Here is a 22,765-nt window from a genome sequence, read left to right as displayed (position 1 = left end):
CTAATTTCTTACTGCTGGGTAAACCATAGTCCAATAATAAATACGAGCTGTGTTTAAAAACAGTGTCAGTGTTAAACTAAAACAAGTAGAAACTTGCCTTGCAAATTGTTTTATGAAAATCACAAAAATTCTTGATTTTTGGTGCGGGGAAAACGCACACATCATAAATAAGCGCTCTGCTTAAAAAAATCCTARGTGCTAATTGAGAGCAACCGGAAACTTGAAAATCTTACAAGAGAAGGTATATAGTTTAGTCCAAAACCCTTGAAAATCTAGTAGAAATCTCTAGTACCTACTCCTGATTTTTGCTGCTGGGTAAGCGATGGTATAAAAATCGTCAATACCAATCTAGAACAAATAGAAACTTGATAGTTTCACAAAGCATTGTAGACAATTTCGTTTCAAAACTTTGAGATTTTTTGCAAAATTTTTCATTTACACGAAACAAAAGATTTCATGTCCACTACGCCGCAAATATTGGTCAAATTTTAAATCCATCTAGGAGTAATATCAAGTAGCCCAGATCGAAAAAGAGTATACGGCTTTATAGCATCATGTGTTCTGAGTAATCTGGATCTTTAGTTGTCTGTTCTCTTTTAAAAAAAGTGATCAAACAAAATCTAGATTTTTCTTGCGGGGCAAGCACTGGGTAAAAATGAACGTCTTCACATAAATACGCGCTCTGTCGCTGAATAAATCTATAGCTGYTAAACTACAGCAAGTAGAAACTCGAAAATTCGACAACAAATAGCAAATTATCGCTGGGTAAAGGATGGTCTAGAAACAAATACGATCTTTTCTTAACAAAAAAWTTCTTAAAAGAATCATCAGAGCTAATCTAGACAAAATGRAAACTTAGGACTTAATCAAAGTATTGTGTCTACCTACARCAAACATGTTAAAATCYTAAAACTAACTTYGAAATGAGCTAAAGTGAGACACAGACTTTAAATGTTGSCAAAATTCACACAAACTTGATMCGGAACTTTTTCTGCACAATTTATCCACAATTAACGGTGTGGAAGAAACAGTTTCTTAGCAATCATATTTTGCAGAACTGGTCAACGACAAATTCAGATGTTGCAGATACTGCCAACCGAAACATCGTCAGGAAAAACCATTTTTTCTGCTCTCTTCTGCTCGTCTGTCTGCGTTTCTTTAACTGTACATTTTTTTTCTTGGAACACTCTCGACTATCGATAAACAATCGTTTTTTTCTCTCGCATGCTTCGCTAATTTTCCAACATGGCAGAGTTGGGCACGAGCGATCGTGACAAACGGTCGCAAAAAAAATGACCCCAGCAAAGAATCACTTGTTGGCAGATTAAATCACCGTAAAGTCAATTAGTTGTAATGGCGAATAATTCACTTTATGGGCCAACTTTTCAATGTTCACGGATCATTTGGCCAGCGGCTATTGGTCGCGCTCCAATTCATCCAGACGAATCTTAGATGGATTTTTTGACTATTATAAATGCCGCTCTTTTCTACGTGATATTTACGATGTGTTGGAGGCGATATGTGAAGACACTTTTAGGCTTTTCTGGGTCAAAGACTGCTTTTTGCCTTAAAAAACGTAAAATTTGTGCCAATTTATCGTCAAAATCAATAAATTAACTAGTTTACGTTTGAAAATTCCTCCAAAATTGCCTGATGATCACTCAACTTTTAAACTACTGGCATTAATAGCACCGACTTTCCTCTACAAAACGCAAAAAGGCGCAAAATTCTGGTTCCCTGGGTTTATGAGATATGGGCTTTCGAAGCGAGTTGCTACCACTTTCCGGGTGCCCGCCACCAAGAAAAATAAATGTAAAGTTTACGGAAAAATTTGACATTTCTTCCAAGCAGCAAAGAATTCCTATTTGTTTCAAGGTTCGCACCATATAAAACCAAAGTTCTTTAAAAATCCCCAGTTGGACAATAGAAACTGACTAACTTTGCTCATTTTTCAAAATTCGTTGAACATTTTTTTTAGTCCCAAAATGTGAGAAAAATGAACCTTTTGATTGCAACAATCGTACGCAAACGTTTTCTTACAATTCGCCACTTTTTACTGCAAAAATCGCTCGTTTAGGTTCGCCGAGCTTTGCTCTGTTCGCGAACGTCCACTTCTCGTCTGATCTTCTTCACCTTCTGACCCAAGCGTTTATGCGAAAGCTACACAATTTAAACCAGCCTTGACTACAGTCACTTTTTTAGTCTTCTACATCTTCAATTGCATAATTTACGCCGTCTTTGATTGCTTGTTGAAATTCGTCAAGGTTCGTTCCGTTCGCTGCTTAATCTTCTCGCCTTAAACTACAGCTTGATTGACTTCATCATTGAAAAACGCGATTTTAGGACACTTCCACGAGCATCTTTTTCAACTATTCATTCTCCCCAATTGTCTCAGCGAGGCTGCAAAATGTTGAGTTTCTCAAGTTCAATCGTCAGTTGCGCTGGTTTCTGAGACAGTAAATGCGCAACTTTTGCCACATACAAAGCAGAAGCCTTTGAAAAATTGCCCTTTCTTCAATTGAACCTGAGAATGTTTGCCTATTTTTCTAGCTAAAAAAAATGGGCAACGTCTCGTTTTACTTTGTAAAAGTCTTCAAACTTTTAATGTTTTCAAAAAACTCCTGAATTCTGTCATGTCAATTTTTTCCAGACGTTTCGCAAGCATCTTCAGAGCTGAGGAACCTATTCAAAAGGTGGGTTGACTCAACCCCAGGATTTTTCGAAACCCCTTTTCCCCGACCAATTTTCCAGCTATTTCTGGTAAAATCCTCCCAAGCCGAAGAGAAAACGAACCCAAACTAAAACAGCGCATCAGCAACAAACAATTTAATTGCAAACTAGAAATAATTCCCGCTGCTTTTCTACGTGATATTTACGATGTGTTGGAGGCGATATGTGAAGACACTTTTTGGCTTTTCTGGGTCAAACACTGTTTTATTGCCTTAAAAAACGTAAAATTTCGGCCAATTTATCGTCAAAATCAATAAATTAACTAGTGTACGTTTGAAAATTCCTCCAAAATTGCCTGATGGTCACTCAACTTTGAAACTACTGGCGTTAATAGCACCGACTTTCCTCTACAAAAAGCAAAAAGCAAAAAATTGCCACCACTTTCAGCGTGCCCGCCACCAAGAAAAATAAATGTAAAGTTTACGGAAAAATTTGATATTTCTTCCAAACAGCAAAGAATTCCTATTCTATTTGTTTCAAGGTTCGCACCATATACAACCAAAGTTCTTTAAAAATCTCCAGTTAGACAATAGAAACTGACTAACTTTGCTCATTTTTCAAAGCTCGTTGAATATTTTTTTTTAGTCCCAAAATGTGAGAAAAATGAACCTTTTGATTGCAACAATCGTACGCAAAAGTTTTTTTACAATTCGCCACTTTTTACTGCAAAAATCGCTCGTTTAGGTTCGCCGAGCTTTGCTCTGTTCGCGAACGTCCACTTCTTTAGTATCCTTCTCGTCTAATCTTCTTCACCTTCTGACCCAAGCTTTTATGCGAAAGCTACACAATTTAAACCAGCCTTGACTACAGTCACTTTTTTAGTCTTCTACATCTTCAATTGCATAATTTACGCCGTCTTTGATTGCTTGTTGAAATTCGTCAAGGTTCGTTCCGTTCGCTGCTTAATCTTCTCGCCTTAAACTACAGCTTGATTGACTTCATCATTGAAAAACGCGATTTTAGGACACTTCCACGAGCATCTTTTTCAACTATTCATTCTCCCCAATTGTCTCAGCGAGGCTGCAAAATGTTGAGTTTCTCAAGTTCAATCGTCAGTTGCGCTGGTTTCTGAGACAGTAAATGCGCAACTTTTGCCACATACAAAGCAGAAGCCTTTGAAAAATTGCCCTTTCTTCAATTGAACCTGAGAATGTTTGCCTATTTTTCTAGCTAAAAAAAATGGGCAACGTCTCGTTTTACTTTGTAAAAGTCTTCAAACTTTTAATGTTTTCAAAAAACTCCTGAATTCTGTCATGTCAATTTTTTCCAGACGTTTCGCAAGCATCTTCAGAGCTGAGGAACCTATTCAAAAGGTGGGTTGACTCAACCCCAGGATTTTTCGAAACCCCTTTTCCCCGACCAATTTTCCAGCTATTTCTGGTAAAATCCTCCCAAGCCGAAGAGAAAACGAACCCAAACTAAAACAGCGCGTCAGCGACAAACCCTTTAATTGCAAACTAGAAATAATTCATCAGAAAAGGCGACTGTCCAAAAGTGGGCAAATAGAAAACGCCCTCAACTCCTGGATTGGCGCTGTGCCCAAATGGGGCGAGCCTCGGCTCATCCAGAACCTGGACGTTTGACTCGCCCAGGTCGTAGTTGGCCTCCAAAGCGTTGACGCCTTGAAGAATGGACTCGGTGTAGAGGTAGATGGATCGCCTGTGGTGGCAAAGGAACGTCTTCTGCTCATCTGAAACTGTGCTCAGTAGACCAGGGTGAAAAGGGCGCAAGAGCTGAAGAACTGACTAGTGCTTTGACATCCTGGCTGCTCAGTGCCAGCATTTGGATAGAAATCTACCGTCCCAATCGGGGGAAAGGCTGGCACGTAAATCCCCGCATGGTAAACGTCCACAAAGTCCGCAAAGTCGCCCACAAAGTTCAATTTGGTGCGATTGGTGATGTAGGGGTCGAAAACAGTCATTCTGGGCACTTTTGTCGCCAGTCTTCCGTTGAGGTATTTAGCCACCGAGGTGGCCACCTCCGCTCCAGCACAGTGGGCTAAAAATCCTCTGTCCAGAACTGATTGGGCTGCCAGGCGCACACTCACCAATAAATTGAGGATTCTGCACTTCGAAGCTGATGAGGATCTCCCCAACGTGCTGCCCAAGCGACTCGGCCAGGTCAAGGGCATCAGCAAACGTGATCGAGTGCTTCGTCCAGTCGATGTAGACGAAGAAAATGTTGGCAGGCCCTTCTTGGAAGAGGGCCGTTCTGAGGGCAAAATATCTGGAAAGCCATCTACTATTGTTCCTCAACCCCCAGAGATACTAACGGTTTAGTGGAGTCCCTGCTAGGATGTCCGTTGAACATCACATAAGTCTTGGCGGTAGGGTCCACCTGCTGTAGGACAAACTCGCGCTTTTCATGCGACACCAACATGCCAGTCTTGGGCTCCCGATAGAGGAAGACCTGCACCAGCGTCTCTTCTTTGGAGAGGAAATCCACGTTGGCAAACCTCATGGTCGCTTCACTGGATTTCTTCTTCTGCTCGTAGGCTGCGGAGGGGTTTTGGAGGGATTGGCTTTTCGGGCGCATTGAGGACTTACCGGCATCGGGGGCGCCTTCGTGCGCCCACCCGCAGCTCAGGAGGGCGCAAATCCACCACAAAATAGGAGACATGGTCGAGAAAACACCGAAAACAGGCGACCAAGTTGTGAGTGCACCAGGATTTTATCGATGGTTAGTCAAAGTGGGTTTTGTTTAAATACCCATTGTTTTCTCGGGTTTTATTGGCGGGCGAAATTGGTTTTCGTTTTAATCATTTTGCGGTTTTGTAAACGGAATCGGGGTTTGAAAGTGAGGAAGCTTCGCTTCCAGCTTTCGCCCTAGATTTCTGTTATTTTTTTGTACCTACCTATGCATGTTTGACGTTGCTAGACTTTTCAAGTTTTGAAGAGCACAATCGCTCAACTAACCTCGACAGGATCTTAATTGAACGACGCCCCATTTGAGGCGCTGGGTCAAGGTTTTCAGCGGACTATTGAGCCACAGATTTGCAAAAAAAACACCGGTGAGAAGCGGTTTGGTGCGTCCAAACCTGGAGGTTTTCTAAGAATCTCCATTAAACCTGGGATCGATTAGCGTCCCACCATTCCTTCTAGCGCGCAATTATAATTTTTCCGGCTTCTCCTATTAATGCTCCAAGCAATCGAGAACAAAACCCGCCTTTACTTTCGCTCTGTAATTGGATCAAAGGATGGCGCCCGAAAAAGCGGCCAAACATGTGGAAGCGTCCACGCTTCCACATGAAATTGATAAAACAATTTGGAATTTGAAGCAAAAAACCCATTATTTGGCAATTAGCCCCGACCAATAGCATTTAGCACACCAGACCTGTGTGTGTGTGTTTGTGTTTCATCATTAAAGCGATATCGCGTCCATAATCCATGGCAATTTCTCGCATTAATTGAAAACCCATTAAAAAAATCGGCCCATAAAGCGGAATTGCGTTATTCGGTGGCCGAAACAATGCGACATAAAAACATTCAATCAGCGTAAAACGCAGCATTGCTGGCACCGCTTCAGTGTAGCTGTGGCCATTCGAAGATCCAGAAAATGCATGTGAACAGCTACTTCATCGAGAGCCTGGTGCTGTGCTTTAGCTGTGGAGGCGACAATGGATATTTCGGGAATGGTAAAGCTGCGTTGGTTCATTTTCTTTAACAGTTCAGGATCGTTTCCAGGTGATTTAGGATCGGACGGGACGCTTTGTTCCATGGACACCCCTTCCAGGATGGTCATTGCAAAGCAGGTTCACTGGAGTGATCAGATTGGAGATCAGTGCGACTCTGGAGGGCCGATCCAGTACGATTTGCCGGCCATCCAGCAGATCATCCGGCTCCAGCTGCAAACTCCTCCACCTTCTTGCGGTAAGCAGTTTTCCAGCCAAAATTCTTCGATAGAACGTTACGCCCAAGCTTTGTCAGCATACAGCCTCACATTTCCAGTGCTTTCAATGTAAACCATCCAGAGATTTTGCACGTGAAGGCATGAAGTACCTCTCTTACCAACCTGGAGCTTTTTACGCTTAACGCGTTCACTTTTAACGGTTGATGTTGGCTCTTAGCGCTCTTGGATTGCGACGAGTTTTCCAGAATTTGTGAAGCTTTGGCAGGCGATTCGTTTTAAAGCTACAGATGGAGGAAGGCTTAATAGAAGTGGTTTTTTCAGCAGCCTGAAGTTCTTCAGCTCCTGTGCAAGCGCTGAATGCTTTGATTTCCATAAAACCTTCAGGATTTCTTCTTTGCACATTCTTCTAGCGGTTAAAATTGCTTAAAGTTAAATTTGCAGCTTCTCAAGTGATTGGTTTTGAAACTGCTGCTGGAAACGTCGCTTACCAAGGTGTGGCCATCTACGCTTAACAGGCACAGGCGCAACTTCAAGCACTTCGCTTCATTCCCAGATTCTTCGACTTGCACAAACTTTTCAGCTTCTTCGGGGCTCTGGAAAATTCAAGTCTTCCAAGTGTTTGGTTGCGAAGTGAAACCCTCTTAGACAATTTTACGATCTTCGGCTAACAGCCCAAGGTTTCGTGGCTTTTGGGGACTCTTTGGCCTGATCGAACTGCATGAAATTCTCCAGATTTCTTCCTTAAGGCACCGGCTAAATGACGCAAAAATTCCAAGTTCCTAGGTAGCTTGGAAGCTACTCATGTTCAAAGTTGCAGCCATTTTCACTCAACCGGTCATGGTTCAATGGCCCTGTAGCCTCTTGAGCAAGTTGGCTGCCAGAAAATTTCCCGATCTCTCCTTTGAACCTTCTTGGGCAAAATCGCCTCAAATTTTGAGTCCCAGCAATGCGCATAAAACCTCAAAAATTGGGCCCCCTTTCACGTTCCAGACCCAGGTTTGACAACTTCTGTTCGCTCTTGTACAACGCCTGGAACCCTGAGGGTTCCTTCTCTGGAGCTCTTTAACTCACTTGCCGTTTGAGGCGCACTCAACCCTCTAACATTACACTGCACTTCCAGATGCACCACCAACTAAACCTGATCCATCTTCTGTACACCTCAAACAGCTTTCAATGTTTCCAGGTAATACCACGCATTCAACACCAACTCTGCTTTAAAAATTTGAGGCCTCCAGACTAACTATGTGTTTTCCAGATGGGTCTCCTCAATTTCCGCCCCCTCTCGAGCCTCCAAGTAAGCGCCAGTGCTTTTTCCCTGCAGTTGTACCGTAAAGCCTAAACTTTTCCAGACAGCAATTGGACTCCTATTAATCCCCAGGAAGGCCCGCTTCCAGATGGAACTACACGGCCCGTAGACGCTCCTCAGCAGTCTTCAGGTGAGCTTTCCACATCAACCTAGAGAAAAACCTCAAGTTTATTGTTTCAGATCCCCAAAGAGCCGGTAAGTTCAACAGTTTTATGTTGATTAGTCCGGAACAGTTCATGATGTTTCAGGGCCCCAGTACTGGAACCCCTACCCAGCTACAGGTAAGCGCAGGTAGGCCCAAACATTTCGCTTGGTAACCAGTTTGTTCCAGCGCCTTCTTGGAGACCGCCGCTTGCTTGGCCTTTAGGTAAGTCACTGGAACTTACCAATTCTTCCAGTGGAAGCGCTAATTGCAACTTTCCAGCTGGACCTCAACCAGGGCATCCCAATGGGCAGGCGATGTGGCCAGGTAAGTCCGCGGGTAAGTTTCCCTGCAAGGTCTCGAGTGATTCAGTGATTTCAGCCCCACAAGCTCCACCTGGTCAGCCTCCTTATCCGCAGAACATCGTTCCTCGCCCAGGTAAGCATTTCCAATAATGGCGAGCTTTCAGAGAGGCTCTAGCAGGTTCTTTTGCAGCTCCCTACTGGATTCCGCTTCAATCCAGGCCAGCCTTTGATTGGTATCCTCTCGGTCCTTCCACAGTGCCTTCAGGTAAGCGTAAAATAGCATCGGGACTGTGGCCAAAGCTGCCTCTTTAGGTCCTCCAAGTTTTCCCGCAGAGAGCACAGACGATGCAAGCGAGAATGATCGCCCTTGGGGCCCAGGTAAGCAAAGTTGATTAAGGGAGTAAGGGGAATTAAGTGAGGTCTCCTGCAGAGCCCCAGTGGAACCCCAACCAAGCCAATCGACCAACTGATGGTAAGTTTGAGGGAGGTTGAATTAGACTGGAACAGTTTTCCAATGCGTGTTTCAGACCTCATCCCCTTGCCAGGACTCGATCCTTTTGCTCCGGATCAAGGCTCTGAAGCCCCACTGGAGCCCATGGGTGAGGAACATTGAACAACTTTCACTTTTGCTCTAGTTTTTGTGGTTTTCCAGTTGATCCCCCCATTGACTACAACCGCGTGACCATCAAGGAAGGTAAGCAACAGTAATTTTCCTTTGAACTGGCTGCAGTTAATGAATTTTGCAGCAGCATCAGAACCCGCACAGACTGGTAAGCGTCTTCGGTTCAAACCTGCGTAAATAACCCGCTTTGTTCCAGATGTTACAGAGACCGAGATAATCCAACCAGGTAAGTTGGGGATGGGAATCAGCAAGCTTTTTTTCAGCAGAACCTTTGGAGCCTGGTAAGTACTTTAGAGCTCTTATTGCATCTGCTGAATGTTGGCAGAGTCACCTCAGGATGCAGTGGCACCAAATCCAGGTGAATAACAGGCTTGGAGGGTTTGTGCCCTGTTCTAACCAAGCTCGTTTGCTCTTGATCTAGATCCAGAGCCGCAAAGTGTGGACCTGGTGACGATAACGCTGGATCAAAGTGAAGGGCTCATAAGCAGATCCATTGCGCAGAGCGCAGAAATAGGAGTAGAAGTAGACGCTTGGCTGCAAGAGCATCCAGACGGGCAAATCGTCATTGTGATCACCGCTGAGGAAACCAGCAAACCCACATGGTAAGCAAATCCATCTCCCCTGGCCTTTTTTGCTTCTTGAATGGTTTCAGGCCCCAGGAAGTGAAGGAGATCTTCTCCAGCCACGATCCAGAAAGCCCCACCTTGGTGCTAGTAGTCGATTGGTCGAAATATGTCTTCAGCGACTACACCGTCACTGTAGAGTACAGCTTTGAAGTCGCCAGGCAACTCAATGCGATGATTTTGCAGTTGCAAGTTCCACTAGAACGGCTTACTATTCTGGGTAGCTATTTATTGTGGGATTAGTTCTTCTGCTACAGCTACACTTTACAGCGTTTGGAACCAGCGCCCACATCGCTGGATACATCGGCAAACTAACTGAGAGCATGCAGGGCGCAACCGTCTACAGGATCATCGCCCTCAACCCCACCGGGCTCCTCTACACGGATGTTGTGGACGTGGAGCATCGCCTGAGCAGATCGGATGCTTCAACGGTGAGTTTTGCAAGGTTTTTAGGGCGTCTTTGGCAGGTTTTTTGCAGGTTCTGGTCATTCATACGGAAACTGTTCAAATCGGTTATGGTCAACCCATTGGGACCATTGACGTCTATGTAAATCAGCCGGAAAATGGGCAAATCTGGTGTGGAGGAGGTAACTATTCGGGTTTTTTAAAACTGTGTTGGTAAAGGTGTTTGTTTGGGCAGATGCCCAGTGCTCGCATGAAGCCGCCATCGAGATTTTCATCCGCGCCTACCGACTGCGCCCAGTGCTGGTCACCAACGATTTGACCAATGAGCTGCTTTGGGGCTTCCCCCTCGATGTTCCCAGTGGCGTCGCTGGCGTGTTCCACCTGCTGACCGATGAACAGGGCGTTCCCCAGTCTTGTAAGGTTTCAACCTTCGATCTTTCTACTTCTTATGGTGAGTTTCAGTGCCCCCAGAGTCCTGGCCAATGGAAACCGTGGAAAACTATCCATCGGTGGATAAATCGCAATTCCCCGGGCGCAATGTCGCCAACATGATACTGATGGGGCAAAGAACCGATGGGTCTGAGATAACGCTGGCAGTCGACCAACCCGATCCCAACCTGGGGGAGTTTTTGCTTGCAAACCCTTTGGGGGAGGTTTTCGTTATTCTGACCGAACAGCCCCGTGGCCAATGGTGAGGCCCAACAAACCTCCTTAAACCGCCAAATGCATTAAAGTTGGGGATTGCAGGGCGGAGCCCATGAAGCAGGCCCTGCTAGGCGCCCCCGGCCCGAAGTACGTGCTCATTGTTGATTGGTCGCCCCATGTGTATCCCTCCTATGTCTTCACTGTGAATGCCTTCTCCCACTTGGTGGCTGAGACCGTCTACGGTTTCCTGAAAATTAACAACGTTCCTCTGGGACTGACGGAGATGATTGGCAAGTTCTGCGGAGCAGGACGAATTTATTTTATTGCAGCTTCTGGTGTTTTCAGGCTTCTCCACCAGCGCCCATGTGGCTGGAATGGTCGGGGCGCTGGCAGCAGCCGATGGCCAGGAGCTGAGCAGGATAACTGGCTTGGATCCAGAGGCCCGCATGTGGGAGAACTCGCCGCAAGCGCAGCTCTCCCAGCTCCAGGCCACCATAGTCCAGGTCATCCACACAAACACCCGAAGCTTGGGCATCCTGCAACCGCTAGGACATTACGATATCTACATGTTCGGCGGCGCTGAGCAGCCCGATTGCATCCAGACCGGTAAAGAGACTGTGAACTGGAATGTCCCAATCAACTCTGAACTGCTTCCAGACAATGTGGATAGCTGCTCCCACTTGAAGGCCGTTGAGTACTACCTGGCGTCCATCTCCAGCCAAGTGCTGGCATATGAGGGAGAACTCCAAGGGCCCCAAGCCGTCCGAACTGGCGACTCCAACGTAGTGGTTGGCTTCAACTTGCTGCCGTCCTCCACCCAGAGCTCGCGGGTTTATGTGGTTGATCAACTCCTGCCGATTAATCAAGGTACAGCGGTGAAGTGTTAACGGATGGGAGAACCCAGTTGTTTCTTTGCCAGCCCCTCTGGAAATCGCCGATCTTCCCATGGTGGCCAACAATTGGCCCCCAGTTCAACTAGTGGAGGCCATATCTGGTATTGTACTTCACATCCAGCAGGTTCAAGGGGCTGCAGCCCAGGTTACCACGATTTACTTCAGCCGAAGACATCCGCAGCTGGTGGGGCTGTTGAGGAAACTGCTCAACTTGAGCGCGCCGACTCCCACCTACCTCATAGTGGATGGGGAGTATTTGAACGATGATGATTGGTACTGGAGGCGCTTTTACAAACGAGCGGGGGTAATTGAGGTTGTTCCAGGAGCCTGGCGCTAGCGGACAAGATCCTCAAAACAACCGGGGATCAAGCAGTGCTAATGAGGCTGGACTGGAGCATGTACAAGGCCCAAACCTATGCTGCTTCCGCCAGTTATTCCCGAGCAATTGGCAGCTTCGCTGCCCAGTTTCTGCTGGAAGTGGGCCTTCTGCCATCCAACCTGCATATAATTGGTGGGTAGTTTCTTTCGGGGTGGTTGCTGGAATGCTTGATGGAGTGTCTAGGGTTCTCCATTGGCGCCCACATTGCTGGGTTCATCGGCAAGCAGCTTCAAGGCGAGAATGGAGGCAACCAAGTGGCTAGAATCAGCGCTCTGGATCCGGCCAGGCCCATGTTCGAGCACCCGGAAGTGGCTGAGCAATCCAGGCTGGCGGCTCTCGATGCTCAGCACGTCGACGTGTATCACAGCAACATCCTGGTGCATGGATTCACCGCCCCCATTGGGTCCATTGACTACTACATCAATGGAGGCTTGGTGCAGCCTGGATGCAGTGGTATCTTTTATGGCTTGCGCTCTAGTGGTTCAAGGGAGGATAACTTGGGTGTTCCAGGTGGAGACCATCTTTGCGCCCACTACAGAGCCGTGCAGCTCTTCATCCTCTCCCTGGATATCCGGGACATGGCCATCGGAGTGAGGTACGAAGAGGTGGGCAAGCTGGTGTTTGTGGCCGATGCAACGTTCGCGGACTTTGGGTTCTTCTTCGAAAACGGCCAGCCAGGCGTTTACTATCTAAAAACGGAGCTGACGGAGCCCTACCTTAAGCCGGCGGAGCGAATTGCTGCGCAGACTGCCAATGAGATTGTGGCTCCTGAGGCGGGCGGCGTCGATTTGCAGGCAGACACCGGCGATCGCGCGCCTGCTGGATATATCGATGTCTATCAGATCAATGTCCCGACCGCAGTTGGTGAGTTACTCACTTAATAATCCCTGAGAGAATGGACTGTTCATAAAACAACTCGTTCCAGAAACGTTCACCGAAATCATACAAATCCAGGGGGAGCCACAGCAGACAGTAAACACTTACACTTTGCGCAGCAACTTCAACAGTTCGCGCAGCGCTTAGAGCCTATGAAAGTTTTAATGCAAGCGCCAATAAACAGCTATTAGGAATCATCTGGTTTCAATGACTAGGAGATTGCGGGTTTAATTGGCGAAAAAACTCACTTTATAACCAGTAACTAGTCACTTTATTGACTTTCTTTATCGTAGGTAAAACCTGTCATTCTTCAGACCATATATCCAACACTCACAGCCAAAAAATAACTTAGATGTACGCATCAAATATGTATTTTAACAGAAAATCGGAAAAACTGTTTATTTGCGCCGGTTTTGTCCCATGGCCAGCATGGTGGCAATGCGGATGAAGATGTTCAGAGTGTCCAAGTAGATGGAAATGGCGCTAGAATCAAACAAGGTGAATAAGCATCAAATCACCGATGAGGAAACAAAAAATTGCCAAACCCAAGCGCGTAAACCTGCCTAATTGGGGCTTATTTAATTATTTCGAGCGCTCGCCCATGCCCAACATCATAGCAATTCGGATAAATAAATTCAGAGTATCCAGATAAATCGAGATAGCACTAAAACAGGTTCACCTGCCACTAATTGCGGCCAAAAACCCAAAACAACTTACTTGTTTATCGGATCATAGGGCTTCACTCCTTGGTACTCGGGCTGGGCGGGATACCGTTCGGCTTGCACCACAATCCTCTGAGTGTCGTACAGCAAAAAGGCGGAGAACAGCAGCAAACCGCCATAGAGGGAGATCGAATAAAGACCGGCGCCTAAAACCCCCAATTTACGATCATCCAACCCCAGTAGGCCAATTAAACTCACCTAAAGCGGTAGTGGGAGGCAGAAACATCGAACCAATGGAACTGCAGAAAACAACGCCCAATCCCATAGCCAGAGGCCCTCCCATGTAGAGAAAAGTGTCATTCGGGGCGCATACCTGGAAGGCATTAAATGAATCAATGCTAAGGGCAATTTTTCGCTGGTTCTACAACTCACTGCAATCGTGCTGAGGCCCCCAACCACGCCAGCCGTATACCAAGCGGCCCTGATCAGGATGGGGCCCCCTAGGAAGCATARGGGCGCCACCATGGCCCCCATTACACCTGCGTGAAGCAGCCAAGCCATCTGTTTRGGGCCGAAGCCTGCAACATTCATGGAATTGTTRAATSGGTTCCGTTCATGRTAATGGTATAGGAAATCCGGCGCTCGCAGGCCTTTGTATTCACGCATRGAAAATCACAATACAAGACRCMGATTTTTCGTGGAGATTTTTCGCGAAATTGYCGTTTTCTACTAATTTTCAGCAAAAGTAGTARGTGAAAGTYAATTCCCATGAGATATTGCCCGAAAAAACTAGCCAAGTCGCGGGCAATTCGGCAACATGCTTTAACAGTATCGATTATTTTGGAGCGCGTAGCGCAAGTGGGGGCYCTCAGAGTTAAAAAGCACCGGATTTCCTGGACAATTACCGGATTTTATTACTAGAAAAGCCTGGTAGTACCTGGAGAGTATTCTAGGCTTTGAGCCAGCATTCCAGTGCCGATGATTGCCACCAAACTGATGGCAATGCCCTGGAAGAAATCGAGAATTCTATTAAATGAACCATCGTAAAAAAAACATAAATAAGTTATTGTCTGTATAAGGTGCGGCAAATAATCAATATCTGGACTTACCACAAACCCATTTCTGGCCACAATGTTCATGATGGCCGGGGATCTGAAGGCGGCAGCAGCGCTAGCAGCCGTAACAGCGATAGAACTGCCAAAGTAGAAATACGTGGACTTGATGCGGTCCCTCACATACTGCGGCCACATACTGAAGAAAAACCCGATAAATATCACAAACTAATCATTGATTAACCAGCACCTACTGGGATTGCTCTAAGGCACTGGCGCCAGAGCCAGAAGAAAGCCCGTAGTAGCACAGGGCTCCGATACCCAGAACAGAGCCTCCAGCGACAGCCCCTTTTCCGATATTAAAAGCTGTAACCAACAGCCGCAATTAGCAAAATCAGGCCCGCAAAGCATGGGTCGCAGACCTACCAGTGCCGCTTGAAGGGGCCATTGCCCGTTCTTTTAGAGTAGCCTTGCGTCTGGCCTCTCTGGCTACAGCATCTCGGCCCTCATTTGCATAGGTTCTAGCCACGGCACGAGAGGGCAACTGATTGATGAGGCTCCGTTGGAACACTGGGGCCCTGCAGAGCCTGCTGGCCAGCATTAGCGACATTTTTGAGCTGTGGAAAATTACTTTGAGGTTAGGAAAGTTGTGAAATCTCACTAAAATCCCCCTTTACGCCTGCAGCTTGCAGGGCTGTAACCGAACTTACTTTTGCAATGCGACGCTGATAATTTATGCTTCAGAGCTTTGTAAGGGTAGTTTTTAATCGTTTTTTGAACGTTTGCTGAGATGAAGGATGAAATTTGACGTCTATTCTTTTGGGTGAGTATGGCGTCAGCAACTGACACGGGAGGTGAGGCATCAGGTCGCACTCACTCTGGCTTATTGTCGCATCCCCTCAATCCAGTCTGAGTGAAGTTGAGGAATGTGGTTACGTTTTATCAATTGTTTACAAACAGATAAACTTTCCTTTTTTATGTGGGCCATGAAACAGTCTCCAAGGTCAGGGCAAAGTCCTTAAGTCTCCAATGTCCGTGAAAAATCTCTCATCACTGCTCCAAAGACACTTTAAGGGGGCTTTTTCTAGAAATGTGTCCTACGTGCAGGGGCAGGAGCCCGAGCCCAAAGTGCGGGAGTATTTCTATTTCATTGATCATCAGGGAATGGTAAGCCATTCAGCCCGAGCGTGTAGCCTTAAAATGGCATTCAGTTGTTCCTAGACGATTCGCGGATGAAAAACTTCACGTCCTGCTTCAAGGAAAAGAAGTTTCTGAGGTTCTTCTTCAATCAGCTCAGACAGAACAACACCGACAGGTACCCAGAATTTCCCTATCTGTCCATATGTGGCAAAGAGCGCAACTTTGTGCGATGCGACGATTTCCCCATAGTGTTCACTCATGTGGTGGAAAAGTCCAGTGAACACTTTCTGGCCCATAATCACGCGAATGATTTGCTGACTGTTAAGTTCCAGCCGGAGCGCATTTTTATGCTACCGGAAACGGGGCGAGTGTACCATCCAGCCCCCGATAGGGCTGGATCCGTAGGGCTGCTGCGTTCCAAACTGGCAATAGAATTCAGCAGCAAATTCGCTTTTGCCCATGGAGAATCCAAGCCCCCGACCCAATTCACTTTCAATGGTGTTCCGTATAATTTGCAAGCGGACTGGTACTATGCAGCCATCAAAGACCGGGAAATTTAGTATCAGCTTATTTATTTTTGTAAAACAGTGTAACAAGTCAAAAATATACATATTAAAAGCAACTAGCCAATATTGCGCATTGCGCTGTAAATAGATATTTGTTCTGTGTGCCTTAACCAACTATTCCAAGCAAAGTCGCCCCTTTGAGGCACTCTGTGTAATCATCTACAATTAGAAACATTCCTAACAAGGTCGGGGTGGGAAACTTAAGTACTGTCCTCTACTCCGTTATCCAGGGGCGGAGTGATGGGCCTTTCCAGCGGTTTGAAGCGCCGCGGTAAAACCCATGAGTACCCGGCTTTGCCACGTTGGCCCTTTTCCTGCAAAAAAGCCATCATGTTCTCCTTCTTGTGCAGCTCGGGGTTGAACGGCTCAAAAGCTATATAGTGTTTGTCTTCAGTTGGCGGACTATCATAAAGATGCTTCTTGTTCAGTTCCACTAGTTCCTGAGCTCGTGCGGAAAATGCTTCTTTGTTTTTGAGTAATCTGAAACAAGGAAGGTGAGAAGTTAAACAACTTTAAGGTGTTTGTTCAAAGATTCGTGAAAAACCCTTACAATTCACTGGCTTCCTTGTTAATACTGTGCTTTAAGCTGGCTTCCACATTAATAAAAATCCACTGGATGTACTTGAGAACCTGCCACAAGTGTTGTTCGTTTTTGTTCCAAGTCGGGAACGCGCCCGATAGGTTCAGCTCGTTTGTCTCCGGGTTTATCACAGGATGTAACAGTTTTGAATGGAACAGGACTTTCTGCAACAGAAAATCGCGACAAAATAAGCCGTTTGGAGCGCATTTTGCGCACTCTTACCGGGTGTTCGCAATCAGGAAAAGAATCATCTAAAAATAGTGTAAATCTAAAAACACCGTCTTTGTAAGGCCCGCTTCTGGCGAAAATCACACCAAACCACACTGAAATTCACAGATTATTAGCTACTGGAGGCTTTCAGACAGCGCTTGCACTTACTAAGGGGGTTTTCTCTGGACGGAATCACGTATACTCCTTGAATGTCTTCAGTTTGGATCATTTTGCTGAAAAACCAACACTCAGCAGAGGTTTTCGCTGCTTGCGTTTACTTACTATTCGGCCAAAATGATGTACTCTTGGCGATAGATCTTGAAAATGTTGTTAAGATCCTCATTTTGCCGGCCAAACAGGTTGTCTCGGTCAGTTTCGGGCGGGATTACGCGTCTTAATGAGCCCTGCCTGGCAAAAGATCCTCCTGGCTCACTCTGATGAAACACAACGGTTTAAACCCACACACAATGAGAAGCTACGTGAACGAATGATGTACATCCAATCAAAAAAAGCTTGCCAAACTCAAATGGCAAATCCGGACTGGGGCAAACGATTTCAACAGTTTTCAAAAAACGCCACAAAACCCCCCGTGGGCCCTTTACGAATCCGCTTGCAAAGAAAATACAGCAACAGCTGCGTGCATGAATGCTAACTGCACCCGCCCATGGCAGCAAAGAATTAACGAATCAGACTTTCACTACGAGCGTTTGGCATCAATCCAACTAAGAGCGTTTTACCTATGAAGGCCTGAGCCCCCAAAGCCACTTACCTTAGACGAGTCATTCTTCGCTGGCGAAAACATGCTGGAAAAACAAAACCAAAAGCCTACAGCTCGTTTCCGTGTAAAACATAATCGTTAACGGTGCTTGTCTGCTGTTATCGCCGGATAACAAGGATAATTAGGACGATTTTATCTCCCAACCCACATACTTTCACTAAACACACAGCCTCACTTTTCATCATTTTAATGTTGTTTGGCAGCATCAATCAGCTGTTGAGTAGAGATGGGCTCGACCCAGGCTCAATGAATGCTGGACTTTTATCACCTAATTTAGCTGAAATTGGGGGCGCTTTTGTAAAAAGGGGCTGTTTACTAAGGGTTTGAATAAGATTGAAGTTGAATTAGGCGCCGCCCTGACGTTGCCTAGGCGAGCCACGCGGCCACGTTGGCCAAATTTGAGTCAAAGCCAGGAAACTGCCCCATACAAAGCAGGCCCGAAGGGAAATTTCTGCGAAATTTTATGCAATAGTTGGTATTTGGGGGAATAGAAAAACTTCTAGTTAATTCCCGGTTTGTAAACTATTCAATTCCGGGGGCCCAGTTACCGTTAAACCAATGATCAGTTAGAAAAGTCCGGCGAGCCTTGGCAACTGTGTAGGCTAAACTTGCTGACTTGCTGTCATTGTCAAGACCTAACCTATATAAACAAACGAGAGCAAAATGCCCCCTTTCAGCGTCTTCAAGCCCCGTTTGTGCGTGATTTTGCTGGTTATACAGCACGCTGTCCACGTTAAACCTTCGAACGTATCCGGCAATAACAGCCCAGACTGCCCGAGTGAGAAAGTCAACAAATATTCCAAAGGTAAGGCCCAGGGGGCCCCAGCCGGACCTCCCCCTCACTTGGGTGCTTTCAGAAGCAAACAGCAAGTATCTGAAGTATCTGAACCTGATTGCGGACGCCCAGCGCGACTACAAGCCCTGCAACCGGGACCGATGTGGCTGCCATGCCTCCGTTATCTCGCAGGACCTGAAAATGTTCAAGGAAAAGGGGATTTCCGCCAGTAGCATCCAGTCGGTGAAGGCAAAGCAAGTGTGTTTCCATGCCAGCTTGGTGTGTTCTAATTGGTTGTTTGCAGGGGCACGAAATACCAAGTAATCAACCACAAAGTGTATCGCGAGCAAAACTGCATGTTTCCCAGCAGGTGCTCGGGCATCGAGCACTTTCTACTCGAAGCTGCGCCAGGGCTGCCAGACCTGGAGCTCATTGTGAGTGGAATGTGGAAAAACTCTTACCTTGCAGCTGGTTTACGCCCGCACTTTTGCAGATCAACACTAGGGATTGGCCGCAAATCCCCAAAAACTACGGCTTTTTCGGTCCAGTGTTTTCCTTCAGCAAAACGAGCGAGTACAACGACATCATGTACCCGGCCTGGGCCTTCTGGGAAGGGGGCCCGGCCATCAGCCTCTACCCAAGGGGAATTGGTAAATTCGCCCTGAAAGAAGAAAGAAAACAGCGTGGTAAAGCGCGTCGATTTTTTTAGGACGTTGGGATGTGCACAGGAAGGAACTGGGAAAGCTGGGCAACTCGTCCAAGTGGGAGGAAAAAATCCCCAAAGCCTTCTTCAGAGGGTCCAGAACTTGCTCGGAACGGGACGCTTTGATCTTGCTATCCCGCGAGAAGCCGGAACTGGCGGACGCCCAGTACACAAAGAATCAGGCATGGAAGTCAGAGGCGGTAAGTTTGCAAAGCCACATTAAGTTTATTAATTCTACAATAGAAAAATGCCCCCGACAGTAATTACAAACGCATTGTAATCGGGCGATGGTTTTTCTAAGGAAAAAAAATCGCCCAGCTACCACAAACATTCACACAAATGCGGCAAATTGCTAGCTTAAAACTATGAAAAATCGACTGAAAGTCTGGGAATAAGAAATATCACATAATAATTTGTGGCGTGCGTACGGAATCTCCGATATTTTTGTGCGGCAGCACTTGGCCCCCATTTATATACGTTTCGTCCTTTACAATTACATCCTCGCCCAGTACGGTAATGCCCTCCATTCTCACCCATTGGCCCACGCTGCATCGCCAGCCAATTATGCAACTTTCCAGCCAGGTATTGGAGCGGATGGTTGCGCCCCTTAAAACTGTCGATCTCTTGATGCAAACGCCGTCTTCAATGGTCACGCCTGGGCCTATGGTTACGTTGGGCCCGATTTGGCAACTTTTGCCGATCTTAGCTGTGGGATCCACCAGGACGTTGCCTGCAAAACACGGGAATTATTGAATTAAAATATGGATCAGTTTGCTGACAAATCACTAAAAGCCACGCGCTGTTTTTCTCTTAATCTACGCTGACGCGGCATTTGCCTAGGGATATATGAATCGTTCGCCTACCCACAACTCCCGGGCCATTGTACAAGCGATCAGGTTCATTGGTTCTGAGATGTTTCAGGTACATGCACATGCCAGTGAGGAAGTCCTTAGGCTGGCCCACGTCCATCCAAAAGCCGCCCAACTCGAAAGCGAACAGTTCATTGTCCTGAGCCATGTTGGGAAAAACCTCCTTTTCAATCGACGTCGGTCGCAATTCGATGCGCTTGATCACGCTGGGATTCAACACGTACAATCCAGCGTTGATTTTATTTGAAATGAACTCCTGGGGCTTTTCCACGAAGCTCCCAATGCACTTGTTGTCGTCGTAAACCACCACCCCGTACTTGGACGGTTCCTCCACTTTGGTCACCACAATGGTACCTTCTTTGCCATGGCTCTTGTGGAAATCGATCAGTTTCTTAAAAGGAAAGTCGCAAATTATGTCCGAGTTCAGGACAAAGAAGGGCTTGTCGCTCTTCGTCAGGTGTTCGCCTGCCAGCGCAATCGGGCCGGCAGTACCAAGGGGCTCGACCTCGTGCGAGAAAATCATCTTCACCCCCAACTTTTTCGCTTCTTCTGCTAACTCCTGCTCCATTTGCTCCGCCCGGTAGGACACGGCGAGGATCACCTCGGTCACCCCAACTTTCACCAAAGCTTCCACCTGATGCAGCAGAATCGGCTTGTTGGCGAACTCCACCAGGGGCTTGGGGCGGCTTAGAGTGAGCGGTCTCAGTCGAGTCCCGTAGCCCCCCACTAGGATCAACGCCCTCATTCCGCCCTCGTCTTGTTGCCCCATTTTCTCACTCACTATGTGGCGCCTTCAGTTAAATTGGTGACTAACAGCTATCAAGCACTGTAATTACGTGGATAACTAGCGGAATTGATAAGGATTGCTAATGTTTTTATGCCAGCACAGCAACATTTGAGGTTAAAGCGGTTGCTTTGTGTGACTACTGGCTGCGCCCATGATTAATTTGCTGGATTATTGCATAGAGTTTGTTTGTTTTTGAGCAAAATTGAGAAAAAACAAGGTTTTGTTGCTAAAGTTTTGACGTTCACTATTTGAGTTTTTGAGTGGAGACGTCACTGATGACAAGGCAAGATCAGTGTCGTTCTGCAGGCAACCCACTATACGGGTGGACGTATACCTGTTCTTGCCCAACCCGCGCGTTTGCTCTTTCAAGATATACTGGGTGTTTGGTAAATGGGTGCCGCCCCTGCAAAATGTTATACAGTGTGTTTTGCGCTATTTCAAGTGCAGAGTGTTTTTTTCTTTATTTCAGGACACTCTTCATGTGGCGCCAGCCCAAGAAGTCTCCTTCGAAGAACACTGCCAGTACAAGTACCTATTCAACTTCCGCGGAGTGGCTGCAAGTTTTCGCCTCAAACACATTCTCCTTTGTAAATCTGTGGTGTTTCACGTGGGTAATGAGTGGCAGGAGTTCTTCTATCCAGCTTTGAAGCCCTGGATTCATTACATTCCAGTCGATTCCAGCGCTTCCAAGGAGCAATTGCAGGAGCTGATTGAGTTTGCTTCGCACCATGACGATGTGGTTAGGGAAATAGCGGAGAATGGCTACAAAATGATCTGGAACCATCTGCGAATGAAGGACGTTTCGTGCTACTGGCGGAAGCTGCTGAAGAAGTACGCAAGTCTGCAGACTTTTAAGCCATCAAGGGATGAAATGCTGGTGGAAATTAAGGGGTAGATTGTCAAGGTGTTATTTTCTCTTGGTTTATTTCTTGCATTTCCTGGGTGTGTTTATCAGTGGGCTTTAGCCTGGATCAATTCAGTTGTTCCTGCTGGTTCTAAAAATCCACACATTTGGCCATTGGAGTCAAACCAAGATCCTGGATTGTTCCAAATCGACTGTTTTGGTTTGCTGCATTCTGCTTCCAATGAAGGAGGAAAAGTTACATTTTCTAGTGGTTTTTTCCAGTTAAGGTTTGGGGTAGTTGATTTTTCATCATTTTCTTCCATTTCTGCTCCTTTTAGCAGATGAATCTACTAAATAATGACAATAACAATATCTACTACAATGTGTCTAAATAAGTGACAATAAAATCTAGTTGTAAGCGTATATTTACTGTACAGTGTGTCCGCAAATGAGGCCAAAGGTTTTTGCAACACTCTGAGTGGTAAATCTGTTTGTTATTATGTAAAAAGCCGCTAGTCCTGGTATATTGGAAACTAAGCGATTGGTGGGCGATATTTATAATAGAGACAAAAGTCCGCTTGTTGGTCAAAGTGTAGCAGCCGAAATGTAAAGGCCAGTTTTCGGACAGTCTGTATATGAATAGAGCAAATAATTCCCGGTAAAATGCAGCTGTTTTCAACTGGGGGAATCATTCGCCTATTCTGTTATATTAGTCGTACTAAGTTAAGAATATTCCTTGATTGATAGCCATTGATTTAGGCCTATTTTAAGCGAATCTCACTGTTTTTAATAAAAAATAAAGAAAATACAAAAAATGGTTGTCGAGTCTCCAAAACGCGACAAACCTGATGAAAGAACAACGCCGCTTCTGTATTTGTGAACTGTTATATATTTTTCATAAAACCTCGCTTTTCTGCCTGCTAAACGCCAAGAAAGCCAGGAAAGAACAGCGCAGCTTCTGTATTTGTAAATTGTTATATATTCTTTTATAAAACCTCACTATTGTTTAGTTGGCTAAACGCGA

The 22,765-nt window shown here is 46.1% G+C and overlaps 7 protein-coding genes and 1 long non-coding RNA gene across 16 annotated transcripts; 4 read left to right on the top strand and 4 right to left on the bottom strand.

The window, feature by feature from the left end:
- The first annotated feature begins 1,638 nt into the window (after positions 1 to 1,638).
- Positions 1,639 to 4,266, top strand: LOC125503014. The gene is made up of 2 exons (XR_007280650.1): positions 1,639 to 2,693; positions 2,752 to 4,266. It is a non-coding gene; the product is annotated as an uncharacterized LOC125503014 (long non-coding RNA).
- Positions 4,162 to 5,442, bottom strand: LOC109534704 (endothelial lipase). The gene is made up of 5 exons (XM_019900459.2): positions 5,277 to 5,442; positions 5,003 to 5,225; positions 4,778 to 4,956; positions 4,477 to 4,728; positions 4,162 to 4,420 (listed from the first exon to the last, which is right to left on the bottom strand). The coding sequence occupies exons 1-5, from the start codon at positions 5,347 to 5,349 to the stop codon at positions 4,188 to 4,190; spliced, it is 960 nt and encodes a 319-aa protein (XP_019756018.1). The 5' UTR covers positions 5,350 to 5,442; the 3' UTR covers positions 4,162 to 4,187.
- A 756-nt stretch (positions 5,443 to 6,198) lies between these two features.
- On the top strand, positions 6,199 to 12,969 carry LOC109534701. 6 transcript variants are annotated; one of them, XM_019900453.2, is made up of 32 exons: positions 6,199 to 6,364; positions 6,423 to 6,599; positions 7,700 to 7,762; positions 7,835 to 7,873; positions 7,929 to 8,015; positions 8,066 to 8,080; positions 8,134 to 8,166; positions 8,217 to 8,252; positions 8,310 to 8,354; positions 8,400 to 8,465; positions 8,523 to 8,597; positions 8,645 to 8,710; positions 8,763 to 8,804; positions 8,860 to 8,931; positions 8,985 to 9,026; positions 9,079 to 9,102; positions 9,151 to 9,180; positions 9,280 to 9,312; positions 9,376 to 9,556; positions 9,607 to 9,797; positions 9,848 to 10,008; positions 10,056 to 10,164; positions 10,218 to 10,397; positions 10,445 to 10,673; positions 10,730 to 10,917; positions 10,973 to 11,233; positions 11,285 to 11,494; positions 11,547 to 11,793; positions 11,844 to 12,031; positions 12,083 to 12,352; positions 12,410 to 12,763; positions 12,825 to 12,969. In XM_019900453.2, the coding sequence occupies exons 1-32, from the start codon at positions 6,286 to 6,288 to the stop codon at positions 12,920 to 12,922; spliced, it is 3,891 nt and encodes a 1,296-aa protein (XP_019756012.2). In that variant the 5' UTR covers positions 6,199 to 6,285; the 3' UTR covers positions 12,923 to 12,969. The 6 variants fall into 6 exon arrangements, with proteins under 6 accessions (XP_019756012.2, XP_019756011.2, XP_019756009.2 ...); XM_019900452.2 differs by having other exon boundaries at positions 6,414 to 6,599; positions 8,409 to 8,465; XM_019900450.2 differs by having other exon boundaries at positions 6,414 to 6,599; positions 9,082 to 9,102.
- A 58-nt stretch (positions 12,970 to 13,027) lies between these two features.
- Positions 13,028 to 15,364, bottom strand: LOC109534710 (growth hormone-inducible transmembrane protein). Of its 3 annotated transcripts, none has more exons than XM_048662709.1 (9): positions 15,200 to 15,364; positions 14,916 to 15,106; positions 14,744 to 14,855; positions 14,547 to 14,688; positions 14,375 to 14,444; positions 13,870 to 14,015; positions 13,696 to 13,810; positions 13,493 to 13,643; positions 13,028 to 13,439 (listed from the first exon to the last, which is right to left on the bottom strand). In XM_048662709.1, exons 2-9 carry the CDS (start codon positions 15,097 to 15,099, stop codon positions 13,358 to 13,360), a joined length of 1,002 nt encoding a protein of 333 aa, XP_048518666.1. In that variant the 5' UTR covers positions 15,100 to 15,106; positions 15,200 to 15,364; the 3' UTR covers positions 13,028 to 13,357. The 3 variants fall into 3 exon arrangements, with proteins under 3 accessions (XP_048518666.1, XP_048518664.1, XP_048518665.1); XM_048662707.1 differs by having other exon boundaries at positions 13,028 to 13,258; XM_048662708.1 differs by lacking the exon at positions 15,200 to 15,364 and having other exon boundaries at positions 13,028 to 13,258; positions 14,916 to 15,119.
- Positions 15,365 to 15,425: 61 nt separating this feature from the next.
- On the top strand, positions 15,426 to 16,280 carry LOC109534709 (UPF0598 protein CG30010). Its single transcript, XM_019900463.2, has 2 exons — positions 15,426 to 15,656; positions 15,701 to 16,280. The coding sequence occupies exons 1-2, from the start codon at positions 15,519 to 15,521 to the stop codon at positions 16,187 to 16,189; spliced, it is 627 nt and encodes a 208-aa protein (XP_019756022.2). The 5' UTR covers positions 15,426 to 15,518; the 3' UTR covers positions 16,190 to 16,280.
- LOC109534705 (protein crossbronx homolog) lies at positions 16,185 to 18,135 on the bottom strand. Its single transcript, XM_019900460.2, has 6 exons — positions 17,755 to 18,135; positions 17,268 to 17,419; positions 17,154 to 17,218; positions 16,998 to 17,098; positions 16,746 to 16,939; positions 16,185 to 16,675 (listed from the first exon to the last, which is right to left on the bottom strand). Exons 1-6 carry the CDS (start codon positions 17,785 to 17,787, stop codon positions 16,396 to 16,398), a joined length of 825 nt encoding a protein of 274 aa, XP_019756019.1. The 5' UTR covers positions 17,788 to 18,135; the 3' UTR covers positions 16,185 to 16,395.
- A 196-nt stretch (positions 18,136 to 18,331) lies between these two features.
- Positions 18,332 to 22,740, top strand: LOC109534702 (O-glucosyltransferase rumi homolog). Of its 2 annotated transcripts, none has more exons than XM_019900457.2 (6): positions 18,332 to 18,568; positions 18,624 to 18,792; positions 18,843 to 18,972; positions 19,032 to 19,188; positions 19,248 to 19,441; positions 21,367 to 22,740. In XM_019900457.2, the coding sequence occupies exons 1-6, from the start codon at positions 18,427 to 18,429 to the stop codon at positions 21,790 to 21,792; spliced, it is 1,218 nt and encodes a 405-aa protein (XP_019756016.2). In that variant the 5' UTR covers positions 18,332 to 18,426; the 3' UTR covers positions 21,793 to 22,740. The 2 variants fall into 2 exon arrangements, with proteins under 2 accessions (XP_019756016.2, XP_019756015.2); XM_019900456.2 differs by having other exon boundaries at positions 18,333 to 18,568; positions 18,621 to 18,792.
- Positions 19,447 to 21,158, bottom strand: LOC109534703 (mannose-1-phosphate guanyltransferase beta). The gene is made up of 2 exons (XM_019900458.2): positions 20,105 to 21,158; positions 19,447 to 19,971 (listed from the first exon to the last, which is right to left on the bottom strand). Exons 1-2 carry the CDS (start codon positions 20,877 to 20,879, stop codon positions 19,643 to 19,645), a joined length of 1,104 nt encoding a protein of 367 aa, XP_019756017.1. The 5' UTR covers positions 20,880 to 21,158; the 3' UTR covers positions 19,447 to 19,642.
- Positions 22,741 to 22,765: the final 25 nt, after the last annotated feature.

The sequence above is a fragment of the Dendroctonus ponderosae genome, unplaced genomic scaffold (genome assembly GCF_020466585.1).
Source record: "Dendroctonus ponderosae isolate FM_Combo_2020 unplaced genomic scaffold, Dpon_F_20191213v2 Dpon_F_20191213_11, whole genome shotgun sequence".
NCBI classification, from domain to species: Eukaryota; Metazoa; Arthropoda; class Insecta; order Coleoptera; family Curculionidae; genus Dendroctonus; species Dendroctonus ponderosae.
The sequence above is the reverse complement of the archived record's forward strand: the minus strand, read 5'-3'. Positions and strand labels throughout refer to the sequence as shown.

Bases quoted from the DNA above. Each gene is read 5' to 3' on its own strand.
- LOC109534704 (XM_019900459.2), bottom strand. From the start codon at position 5,349: ATGTCTCCTATTTTGTGGTGGATTTGCGCCCTCCTGAGCTGCGGGTGG. The intron at 4,729-4,777 runs GTGAGTGTGCGC...GAGGATTTTTAG, and splicing joins GCAGAATCCTCAATTTATTG to CCCACTGTGCTGGAGCGGAG. The intron at 4,421-4,476 runs GTCAGTTCTTCA...GCACAGTTTCAG, and splicing joins GCCAGGATGTCAAAGCACTA to ATGAGCAGAAGACGTTCCTT.
- LOC109534701 (XM_019900449.2), top strand. From the start codon at position 6,286: ATGCATGTGAACAGCTACTTCATCGAGAGCCTGGTGCTGTGCTTTAGC. The intron at 8,805-8,859 runs GTAAGTTTGAGG...TGCGTGTTTCAG, and splicing joins AGCCAATCGACCAACTGATG to ACCTCATCCCCTTGCCAGGA. The intron at 10,674-10,729 runs GTGAGGCCCAAC...TGGGGATTGCAG, and splicing joins GAACAGCCCCGTGGCCAATG to GGCGGAGCCCATGAAGCAGG.
- LOC109534709 (XM_019900463.2), top strand. From the start codon at position 15,519: ATGTCCGTGAAAAATCTCTCATCACTGCTCCAAAGACACTTTAAGGGG. The intron at 15,657-15,700 runs GTAAGCCATTCA...AATGGCATTCAG, and splicing joins TCATTGATCATCAGGGAATG to TTGTTCCTAGACGATTCGCG.
- LOC109534705 (XM_019900460.2), bottom strand. From the start codon at position 17,787: ATGTTTTCGCCAGCGAAGAATGACTCGTCTAAG. The intron at 17,420-17,754 runs GTAAGTGGCTTT...GTGTTTCATCAG, and splicing joins CGAAGAATGACTCGTCTAAG to AGTGAGCCAGGAGGATCTTT. The intron at 17,219-17,267 runs GTAAGTAAACGC...TTGGTTTTTCAG, and splicing joins TACATCATTTTGGCCGAATA to CAAAATGATCCAAACTGAAG.
- LOC109534702 (XM_019900456.2), top strand. From the start codon at position 18,427: ATGCCCCCTTTCAGCGTCTTCAAGCCCCGTTTGTGCGTGATTTTGCTG. The intron at 18,569-18,620 runs GTAAGGCCCAGG...GGGTGCTTTCAG, and splicing joins AGTCAACAAATATTCCAAAG to AAGCAAACAGCAAGTATCTG. The intron at 18,793-18,842 runs GCAAGTGTGTTT...GGTTGTTTGCAG, and splicing joins ATCCAGTCGGTGAAGGCAAA to GGGCACGAAATACCAAGTAA.
- LOC109534703 (XM_019900458.2), bottom strand. From the start codon at position 20,879: ATGGGGCAACAAGACGAGGGCGGAATGAGGGCGTTGATCCTAGTGGGG. The intron at 19,972-20,104 runs GTAGGCGAACGA...CGTGTTTTGCAG, and splicing joins CAATGGCCCGGGAGTTGTGG to GCAACGTCCTGGTGGATCCC.